This window comes from Micropterus dolomieu, linkage group LG06, assembly GCF_021292245.1.
Source record: "Micropterus dolomieu isolate WLL.071019.BEF.003 ecotype Adirondacks linkage group LG06, ASM2129224v1, whole genome shotgun sequence".
In the NCBI taxonomy this organism is placed as follows: domain Eukaryota; kingdom Metazoa; phylum Chordata; class Actinopteri; order Centrarchiformes; family Centrarchidae; genus Micropterus; species Micropterus dolomieu.
Window position 1 is genome coordinate 13,859,947 of NC_060155.1, and position 11,629 is coordinate 13,871,575.

Below are 11,629 nucleotides of genomic sequence, written 5' to 3' on the forward strand. Positions count from 1 at the left end.
AATATCAAACGACCCAGCCATACTAACATGTGCAAATCTGTCCATGTTGCAATTGCTAAAGGTTTATCTCACACAGAACTTGGGGTCAAGACAGCTTGGAGAAACTGGGACAGAACAAATTGAATCAAAACCAGTTCTGCCTCAGAGCCATTGGAGAGACCGATGATGATTCACAGAGATACAGAAGGTTAGGATTACACTAGGTCACTATGTGGTCCCATTCTCATTAAAATGATCAGCAGTGACGGGCTTTTCTGTGGAAAAAGAAATGTTGACAAAACAGCCCCAAGACCTGCAAAGCTTTCTAATGAATCAGGTGAGTCTGGGACATGAATGTGTATTGGCCATCAAAGCACCCGTCGAACAGCACATGGATAGATGCATGTTGCTAGACAAAAAGGCATGCTCAAGTTTTGCGTCTTACCGTTTTTGCGAAGGTGTCATCAGAGCTGAGACCTTATCATCATAGTATTTCCTCATCGCGAAGCGGTCCAACGCCTGATCAGCACTTTGAGGGAGACAGAGAGACACATTAAACACTTTGGGTAATTATGACTGGAGAGAGAGAGATTTAACTATGCTGCTCTATAATTGAGTGGTATTAACCCTAACTTAAATTAGGGCAACACAGACGCACACACACACACACATATATATATATGCATACACATGCATAACGACACGAGTGAAAGTAACCGGAGAGACAGGGGATTCCAGCAGAGAGGAAGAGAATGCCATCCTTAAGTAAACACAGAGGGGGAGAGGAGGACAGAGAGAGGACAGAGTGTGTGCACAGCTCTGCTATTCAGACAGACCTAAAACCAACAGGCGCTGGAGCCTTTTCACCACAGCTCTGTTTCTCTCTCGTTGCCCCCCCCCCGCATCTATTCCATTGTAAATCTGCCTCATTGTTTTCCTATCTCTTCCTCTACCTCTTTTTGCCCTGTCTTTCACATTCATCTTACTGACGTAGTCTTCCTCAGCGGGACACAAACACTAAGGGAAGAAGAGGTTGGCTAAATCGAAGGTCGCTGTGTGCTAATGCCACAATGACTGCTGTATGCAGAAAGGATTGTTTACTGCATTTCTTTGCTTTAGGGCTTTGTATTTGAATGAGTAACAATGGTTCAAAATCTTGAATCAGTTTTCTTCGTGATGAATAGATTTCATGAAACTGACACTGTGGCCAGAAGCTATTACAGTAACAAAAATGTTTCCAAGTTGATTCATGCAATTCAATATGGGGTGATTCACGGCTTAAATTGCGTGCTTTTCTTTGAATCACTTTCTGAATCACCTTGACCGTGAATTAAAGGAGGAAAATAAATCAGCCATGATAAGTGGCAGGGACATTTCTTGTGGTCTACGGAATGAGTGTTTGTGAAGTTTGTGGGTTGTTGTTGATATCGTTCGCTGCCAACAGTGAGTGGGCGCACTCACATTACGATAAGGTCTGACTTCAGAGCAAACGACATTTAAAGTAACATCGCATAAAAAATGTGATACATTGTGGTGGTTACCTGGCCGATACGTCGGTGAAATGCACAAAGGATGAAATGATGACACCGATTCGACCCTTGCCTCCCTAAAAGAAACAAGAGAAGACAGGAGATGATTCACTACACACGCAGCAGTTGCGGTTTTACTCTGTTTTTAAGGCCCCAGATACTTATTTTGTCAATCATCTTCCTGCTATGAGTGATGGGATCCTACGTAAACAGACAATCTTCTACCGGAGACAGAACAGCGTTGGTTATTTCACAAGTCACAAATCTTTATTTCTTTTATGTGTGTGTACATTACCATATAGTTATTTTGAGTAATTTGAGTAATTGCTAAATGATCAATGCAAAACTGAAATACAACTGCATGCTCACCCTGCAGTGTATAACCGTCACATGAAGAGGGTCAGCATTGAGCCAGCTCTCCATGGCCTTACAGATGGTGCAGATCTTATCCAGAGGTGGAGCGTGCATGTCCGGCCAGCCTGTATCCAGGGTCTGAAAATCACCCACCATAAACATACACCTTCCTATGCATTACCAATCAATATTATACTGTTTACTGTAGCTGGTTAGACACAGCTGATCAAAGAGGGCGAACAGAGATCTATTCAGCCAACTCAAATATATTGTTATTTGTTCTTCTCCAAACTGATGCATAGTGATATACTCATCCTGTCCTTATCTTAAGTATGTCACAGTGTCACGGAAACTTACCTTTGGGTTCATTTTAGAGAGATCGTGTCTTTTCTCTGACAGGTTGATGATCTAAAGAGAACATACAACAAATACCCATGACTTAAAATGTTGTCTTATCTAAGGGTGCTGCATTCTGCTGCACACTGTGTCTTAAATTGGCATGAGTGAAAGATTAACTATGCACTCAGAGATCAATACACTCATGTCAATATCCCATGAAAGCCCTCAGCCCTGACATCAATACTGTTTGCACTTTGACACTTGACTTCAGGTCATTTGAAGGTGAGACAGAGAGCAGCGCAGGCCGGACAAGCACTGACCAGGTAATTATCTGCATGCTTGGACTTGAGCATTCGTGTGACATCCTTCAGGTTGTGAGAGTAGATCTCCTCTGAGCAACCCCGGGGGAAGGACACAGCGATGATACGTTCTGTGATGTACGTCAGGTCGAGTTCATATCCTTCCTCCATCCTGAACTTTGAGACTTCCTGTTAAAAATAATGAAGCAGAGACACAGGCGGCTCAGGCCCTTCAATTACGTCACACCCTTCCTACTTTGAGCAGGTGACTTTGCTCAAGTCAATATTTGACAGTCAAAGTCCTCAGTGTTAAACTTTCCCGCCGATGTCGATAAAGAATGACCTTCAGATGGTTTAACTGAGGGTGTCTCGTTTGTGCAGAAACAGTCGACAGTGTGTGTCACAAATACTTCTATTTGCACCGACACAATATATGAAGGGCTTTTTAACATGTGATGAGATGACTGCCACTTATCTCTACTGCAAAAATATACAGTGCAGTAGTATCAAAGATTGAACACCAGCAATCTAGTTCCCACTGTCAGTCAGTCAGTCGGAGCAACAATGACAAAGACAAAAAAAAACTTTCAAAGAACTCCGGCTGAAACCAGTTGCTGTAAATCCCTGAGTGATGGCGTGTCCGTGTGACCTCATGGCCATGCACTTCCTGCAGTGGTGGTCTACAGAGAGCCGTCTCACCCCACCACAACCACAGACACATCCCTTATTATCTTATCTAGTCATCTCTGTATGCTCTGTGCTGGTCGTTGGCCAGAGAACAGTGGTGCCTGCTATCACTAGTGTTGACACTATTAGGCGATCAATCAAACTTATTTGTTTTTTATAAAGTGAATATGAACATTTGTTGCTTTCAGCCTATAAATTGTTGCTGCTACTCTTTGTTTTTTTTAAAATATAATTTTCAAATTAAAATATTCATGTTTTTGTCTGTTGCTTGAACCAAACAAGGAGTCATCGTGACGTCTTCACTATTTTCTGACATTTTATGACTAAAAGAATGAATTATTCTAAAATAATAATCTTTAGATTATTTATTTGGGAATTAAAAATAACTGAGTGAGTTGCAGCCCTTGCCAACAGTGCTCTAAACAAAGACACAGCTAATGCAAAATAAGTATGCTGCTCTCTCTGCTAGATCCTTCTGCTGTTAGATCTAAAGTGCAAAAATTGGTCTCTGTAAACTCAAATCACTGCTTCAGAAATTGGGTGATCTCTCTTCTGGCTGCCAATGCTTTGGGGATATTTTATAATTTTATTGTAGTCTCATTTAGTTTGTGTTGTTCTTAGTTCCTTTTATGGTTTTAGACAGCTCTTGGGGTGTTTGATGCTGCCATTTAGGGTGGTTAAGAATAAAATGTCTTTTTCAAGTAATTGTGTTAGAAATGTTATTCATGACTTTATAAACACATGTTTGGTTATTTCTGATTTGTGGCATATTTTGTGTTATCTTTCATCTTGTTGAGTCCATTGATACCTTCCTGGTTAAATAAGCTTTACCTGTGCACAGGATAAGCAGTTGACGGTGGATGGATGGATGGATAAACTTAAGCTTAAATAATAAAAATAAATAAAAATCCAGTTTTTGATGTATGTTGTGATGGCACCGTTTATATGGATTTACTTTTGTGTCTTTATTGTGCAATAAAAACAGGTTTGAGAGCAAAACTATCCACACACAAAAGATTTGTTTGCGAATCCAAACATTTTGATTGTGAATCCAAAAGTTTTGTGAATCCAAAATGTTGAACAGAAACCTTGTGGACTCCAAAACCCCCTTCAAAACATTTTAGATTCGTAAAATTTACGGATTTATACATTTTTGGATGATATTTTTAATCACATTTTTGTGAGAGTGGACAGTTTTGCTTTTTTTGGTTGCATAATAAAGACACAAAAGTAACTCCACATGTTTAAAGATCTTAAAGGAAAGTGTTCTCAAGTGCTTTTCCAACTATTTCAAGCAATGTGGGACAGTCTAATAGTCGTAACACCAGAGCAAGTGTGGTAAACTTAAACTTTCAAGGATTCAAGGCAGAATTGGGTAAATTTCATAAGGATTCTTTCTCTATGTCAGATTATAAAATAGATTATTTTGTTGATTAACAGATTGATCATTTTGTGTAGAAAAAGGTTAGAAAATAGTGAAACATATCAATGTGTTCCAGAGCCCAAAGGGACGCCTTCAAGTTGCTTTCATTGTCTGACCGACAGTCTGAAACTTGTGTAAAACAAGTAAAACAAATGTAAAACAAGAAAAAAAGAGAAATTCTCACATTTGATAAGCTAGAAACAGCAAATGTAGTTTAACAGGATTAGCAAAATAGACTCCATTTCATTTTTGATCCATCAACTAATCAATTTATTGACAAACCATTCTGGCTCTTGTTCTATCACTGACAAAATCTGATTTTATAAATACATTAGAATATTGTCAATAAAGCAAACCAAATCCTATGTTTTGACCAAAATGTAATTAGCCTGTATACTTTAGAAAATAACCGATCTATACATTTCTGTGTAGCATTTGTAACAGATAACTGATCAGCAGAGCCTGATTAATGTTTCAGATTTCACACAAGCACACACTCTCACGAAGAGAAACGCATTCCTAAAGCTGCCAAAGATATCATCATCCATCTTGAATGACTCCAATTGTTTGCAGTGATTAAAACAATCCACAGTCAAGAATGTGTCCATCAATTAGGTCTGCGGTGACTGCAGGCTACAGCCCAACACTTTGAAGGGGGCCAAAGGGGGAGCCATAAACCAGGGACAGTGTGGCCACAGCTTAAACCAACCCTCAGAGCGGAATGAAAGAGGCCATGTGTACGAAGAGGTCATCACTCAGGGGAAACAGGGCTGGGTGTTCTGTGAGAGTGTGTGTTGGTGGAGGCAGTGGGAGCGGGGGGCAAGAGGTCCTCTGGGATTGTTGGAACTAATGGCGGGGTTAGTCTATTTCCCCTGAGACTCCAAGGGAAAACTGTTGACTAATGGGAAATTAATGAACAGGTCGGCCAGTACTTTGGCTCTGTGTATCTTGAGGGCAGGGGCTTGAGAAGAAGGCTTAGTAATGTTTTGGAAGTGTCAAAGTACTGTGCTAACTGGAGATGGGAAGGATATCTAACCAACACTTAACCTCCATGTGACCCAGGAGTGAGAAAAAATGTGAGCATAAAGATGTGTTCTAAAGTAAGTTTTAAAAGTTTTACATTTTGGGAAGCGTTTATTCTGTTTCTTGCCAAGAGTTAGATGAAAAGATTGACTGCACTCTTGTGCTTGTACGGTAAAAGAATTCTAACACTAGCCTACTGCCGGTAGCTTGTTAGCTTAGCTTACAACAAAAACTGGAAATGGGTAAACAGCTGGCTTGGTTGTGTTCAAAATCTGCCTACAAGCACATCTAAAGCTCACTAATTAACATGTTATATCTCACACATTTAATACATACCAACACTATGCAGTTTTACAGGGGCTTATTTGCCTCTTTTTAAATCAGACGCAGTAACTTCGTACCCTACTTCCTTGCTTAGGCCAATATATAGTCCGGCTCATAATCCCCTGGGGAAAATAAACAATTTTTTTTAAACATCTCTTGTTGAACGTGCTGGTAGGTGGATTTTGTTAGCTTTGGACAGAGCCAGGCTAGCTGTTTCCCATGTTTCCATTCTTTATGCTAAGCTAAGCTAACCAGCAGCTGGCGTTAGCTTTGTATTTAACAGACAGGCATGAGAGTGCATTCAGTCTCCTCAACTAACTCGCAGAAAGAAAGCAATTTAAAAAGTTTTAAAAAATTACCAATTTCAAGATACTAAACGAAGACAAATAAAGGTTCTAACCAATTCAAATAAAACCCACAAAAGGCACAAAAGTAGCTAATATATCACATCATAAATTAGATCAAATCAAACTTCTAAATATCCGCTTGAGGCTTATTAATTTCACATGAATCATTCATGCGCAACGCTGTAGCACCAAACATCCTTTTCCTACAAAACCTCTCACTTCTCCCACTCATCATTCAAGCTAACATGAGCAACTTGCCCCAGCACGCACTAAAGATAATTGGTCCCTTAATTTACACTGACTGCTTTTGTTCCTGGTTGAGGCGCAGCATTAGCTCACAAAGGCAGAATAAGCAGTGCCAAGGAACTCAAATCCCGAGCCCACCCATGGCACTGTGAGAGCAAGGCTGGTAGAGGAGCGCGGTAGGCAGGGAGATTCGAGAAAACGGGTTGCCAGGTCTACTGTGGACAAGCTGCGACAGGTTTACTATGGTCAGGATGTTGTGGGATTAGGGTGTGTCTGGCTCCCCTCAGCTTCAGCCCCTGCAGGTAAGAGCTTGACTGGGCTGCGTGGGTGCTGTCAGCCACGTTCACACATGCATGACCATCACTTCAGATTGGCTCCAAATACCTTTCTCTCAATTACGCAGAACAATGCTGAAAATAAATGAATCAGACATTCCATTCATAAGTAAAAAGACAGACTAGGAAGGCATATTAAAGTGCTGGGATGAGGCCTGTTTCTATTTCAGGAGCCACACCCTTCACCTGGTCCGCACAGTATGGAATCGTCCATTTTGTATGAGCAGGTGAACCGCTAGAAAGATCAGCATCATGCAATAGGACATAAACTGCGAAGAGAACTGGCTCAAAATCCAAACATTAGTTTGTCAGACCCTACTGGTTAAATCATGGCCTAATCATGTGAACAGTGACCTCATAGTTGTTTTCATTTTTGAGTCCATTGCGGTGACAACAGTTGGAAAGAACTTTGCATGCTTGTCTAAGACTCTCCCGAGCCAAGGGTTTGAGTCACAGCAACCGTATCAATTTACCCGAAAGTTTGTTTGTATGTGATTATTCTGGTTGCTACATGTCTACAGGCTCCCCCGATTGTTCCATTAGCAATTTTCAGTGTGGACATCATCATGTAGATTGCTTTCACATATTTTTTGTAACCAGTGGAAGACAGGAATACAGTTTAGACAGTGTTGGTCAAACGAGGGAAGGAAAACATTTATTTAAGTTTAAGGTAAAGGAAGTGCATTTTCTTTTAAAGACAGCATCAGTCATGATATGTGGATATCAGCAATGTGGCAATGACCATGAAAGAAAGATGTTAAGCTTTAATGACCATTTGGGCTGCAACTGTTTGTTTGTTTTTTCATCAACCAAAGCATCAATTCTTTTTTGGATTCAATGTTTAGTCTGTAAAATTCTCATCACAAGTTAAAGTCTCACCAAATGTCACCAAGTAATAAAAGGATTTAATGTTATGAAGCAGAAAAGCATTAAATCCTTACATTAGAGAAGCAGCAACCACCGAACTTTAGTCCAGTTTTTTCCAAGTAAGAGACTTAAATCCACCAAAGTGATTCATCCATATTTAAATTGATACGTTGGCAAATTAGTAAGGGATGCAAACTAATTTAGATCAATTAAAGAAAACAAAAATCTCAACAGACACATCCACACATATGAAAGCAATCAATTGTCCATTCACACTGCGAAATCAAACTGAATTGCTTCTGTTGGCTCCAGATTTTACTTTTTGATTGGCATGTTGTGGCAACAGCCTCCATTTTGTGACAACTTAAATATTTTTATATGTCCATTAAATTGAAATTATATGTCTGAAATGAAAAATGGGTGCACTGATATTCTTCACTAATAGGAGGGGGAAAAACAACTCAGCACCACTGTCTACTTTGGGAGACTTTGGACAGATTAATGATCTTCTAAGCTGTTTGTCTGCAAACCTGAATAACACCTAAAGTGCCATAAATGCTTCAGGAAGTCTGGCTGCCTGCAGGGCGACTGCTGGACTGAAATGTTTTTTTTTTTTTTACGCATTTGTACTAAATTTACCTAAATTTTTCCTATTAGCTTGATTTGATGCCCAGAACATGAAAAGAACTATTCATGCCTGCTTACCACGCCATCAGATGACAAGAGTTGGATAACCAGAACAGATTTGTTTCTTGCCCTTGTCCTCTTGCTGTCGCACATAGTAGATATTTAGCATTCACATCTAATAGCTACTTAATAACTTTTGATACCATCAGCTTCACTGTTCCAAACCGCCTTGTATTCGTACTTGGCACGAGTCCACGCCTCATACTGCGGAATAACATGTCCACAGTGACATAACAGGCTGGTTGAAGGGCCCGGAGAGGGACAAGGCTACAGTTTGTTCTGGCCATTTCCTGTCAAGGCCTCTATATGTTTACGCTCTGGCTTTGACACCCATTCACTGCTGAAGTACTGAAATAAACAAAACCATGAGAACTATTGAGAAAAAAAGGCATGGGAGGGGAGAGCTGGGTATTTTTAGCATGTTTATTTAGTAACCCTGGAACTCTAACGTGTATTTGTCCCACATTTTCATGAGATATTTTGAAGGGAATAAAAATGACAGCCCTTGCTCTCAGCAAATCTGTGCACCCTTAAGGCTCCTAAAGTACTCCCTAATTACCGTTTTCTATCCCAAGGTCACAGTGGAATGTGCTCCAAAATGGATTACGTTCCCATTCTCTCTCTCTCTCTCTGTCTCACACACACATTCTCTCCATCTCTTTTTCTCTTCCCCCTTTCTTGCCATTCTTTCCCCTCTCCTTCCTTCTCCAGGTCTCCTTCTCTCTGTTTAATGGCTTACACATGTCAGCCAAGTGGCCGTGGCACTGCTGTGACAAAGTGAAATGCCCCAGTGCTCCGTCCCATGCTGTTCCTCACAGGGTTAGATCACAGTGTTCTGCTTACAGTACACAACCCCAACCCTCTGCCAACCCACCTGTCCAAACCACACTATCAGGATCCCCAGTCATCCGTCACTCTGCCAGCCCTTTGTAACTGCCGCATAAAAAAAATGACACTCTGGTTTCTCTGTTTCTGACGCACATTTCATTCGCCTTGAGGACCAGATATTGTTCATAAGACTCTGACCTCCAAACAGAACCACCGACAAAAGCTACAATTGCCAGTTCAAAAACGTTTCTCCTGTCTTGCTGGGTCTGTAATTAAAGCTAATCTTGAAAGAGTTCAGCCTGCAAGCTTTCAGAACAACCAGCATGGTTTATGTTGCCTGAAAGCAGGAGGGTGCAAATGCAGGTGTGTGTCTGATTTCCAAGCAGGGAAAGGGAAGGACTGTTATTCAGGTGAAGAGGGCTGTAGGTGGTGTGATGTAAGAATGCTCACATGTTGTCAACAGTGGCTGCCTGAGAAGCATAGCCTTAAGGCCGCAAATACCACGCAGCAGCTGAAGCTCAAACAAAAAACCAAACTCTCTCATTCTGATTGTCCCCATCATTTATCCACCAACAGAGGAGCCTAAACAGTCAACAAAGGACAAAAAAATTTTATTTTGTAGCTCTATTGACTACTGGCTAAGTCTTCCACAAGAATGGCCCCATATGTTTCACATTGCAAAAAAGTCTCCAGTACACCATAGCCCACAACAGCAAGGAGCCCAAAATTATAGCCAATGCAAAACACAATTCACTGAAGAAGACATTTAAAAGCTACAAAGACTCAAAGAGGTCGAGCCAAGCTTTAGGGAGTTCAATTCAAAGGCCTTAAATAATACTCCTTTACATGGAAATGGGGGGGGGGGGGGCCACAAGATCAGTGCTTGGTCAGTTTGAATGACTCTCTTCTCTGTCTTCGGGGTGCTGCTGGAGCAAACACACACACACACACACACACACACACACACTTGGTTTTATTAAGACTCAGAGCCAAAGTAAATACAGAAAGCTGTGCCCTGTTTCGCACTTTCAATAAATGAGCTAACGCAATCAAATGTGACTGAGCAAAGGGCTAAAGTGAACAGATAAATTGTTGAAATGCACTGTTGTGTGTGGATGTCTAATCCCGCTTTTAAGTACTGACCAACTCGACTTCAAAACCCTCACTGCCAATGACTGACGGTAGAAAAGTTCTTACCTTTTACTTTTTCAAACTGAAAGCTTTGATTCTTCTTTCTTTCCCCTTCTGCTTCCCTTTGTCAGTCAGAGCTGCTGGATGAGAAAGAGTGGGGTACGGTCCTGATCAAAGAGCCCTCAGCCCGTCATACAGGCTTAATGCTGGCTGAGAGGCTCATTTTCCTCTGCTGGAATCTGCTCTCAGGTTGACCACGGCCGCTTCTGCGAGCTCACTCTGACCAAAGGTGGACCCCGTGCTCTCCTCGGCCTTTTTTGTGGCTGTTGGTGATAAAATGGAAGCCTCTGCTCGGTTCCTGAACTGCTTCTGCTACTCAGACCCCCGCCCAGCACACTTCCTCCAGTTCAGGCTGCCGCTGCAGCCGCCACAAGTCCTGGCATGGGATAGTCCTCCCACCGCGCCGCTAGGGCTGTCTCCCTTGTTCCCTCCCACTTCCACTCTACCTCCCCTCTCTATGGCCTCCTCCCTCTGCCTCTCCATTTGTTCTCACCCTCACAAGCAGACGGAGACTTCCTCCAGCCACCCCTCAGAGGACCCCCCAAAAACCCTTCACATGTGTAGACCGGACAGTGATAAAGGTAGCAGCAGTACAGTCCATTATATGATGAAATATAAAATTATAAGGGATTTAAGCATCATAAGGTTCCCCCAGAGTATAATTCAAGAAGTTGAACAAACTGGTAGTAGGCGCAGAACATGATCAAATTATTTTACTCTGTACTCTCTACAGGACACATTCAGTAACCTATAGCCTATATGAGTTGGTTTCACCTTCTTTGGGCCGAAATGCACTATACAAGAATAATTACTTCATAAGAAATTGCCCTTTTAAATTCTAATGATCATATTTATCATCATAAAACTGAAAGTGTGAAATGTCCCTATCTTCCGTGGTATCTTGACACGCACTCAAATTATCTTTAGGCTAAATCAGAAACTTGCTTGTTAGTTTATATGTAATGCTTGATTATTAATACCCAATTACCTGCGTTTGTTCACGTTTATAGGCTATATATGGCCCATGATCATCACATTTAAAATATAACAGCTCGCTTTCACTCCGTTAATATTTCCAACACTATACAGTCCAGTTAATATTACACTATAACCAATTTTGTTTCCCACCTCTCTGTATAATGTGGTGTAGAAGGCAAACTGGCCTACAATA

General features: G+C 41.2%; 1 protein-coding gene across 2 annotated transcripts in view; it reads right to left on the reverse strand.

The window, feature by feature from the left end:
- LOC123971914 (tensin-3-like) overlaps window positions 1-10,844 on the reverse strand; it is a 32,870-nt gene extending 22,026 nt beyond the window's left edge. The window contains exons 1-6 of one of the 2 annotated variants that reach the window (XM_046050981.1): window positions 10,465-10,844; window positions 2,522-2,689; window positions 2,220-2,270; window positions 1,878-2,000; window positions 1,521-1,585; window positions 425-508 (exon numbers count right to left, since the gene is read on the reverse strand). In XM_046050981.1, coding sequence (XP_045906937.1) covers window positions 425-508; window positions 1,521-1,585; window positions 1,878-2,000; window positions 2,220-2,270; window positions 2,522-2,671 — 473 coding nt within the window. In that variant the 5' untranslated portion in view covers window positions 2,672-2,689; window positions 10,465-10,844. The remainder of the gene's footprint in view (window positions 1-424; window positions 509-1,520; window positions 1,586-1,877; window positions 2,001-2,219; window positions 2,271-2,521; window positions 2,690-10,464) is intronic. The other variant, XM_046050982.1, reaches the window with a different exon arrangement.
- Between the last annotated feature and the right edge of the window lie 785 nt (window positions 10,845-11,629).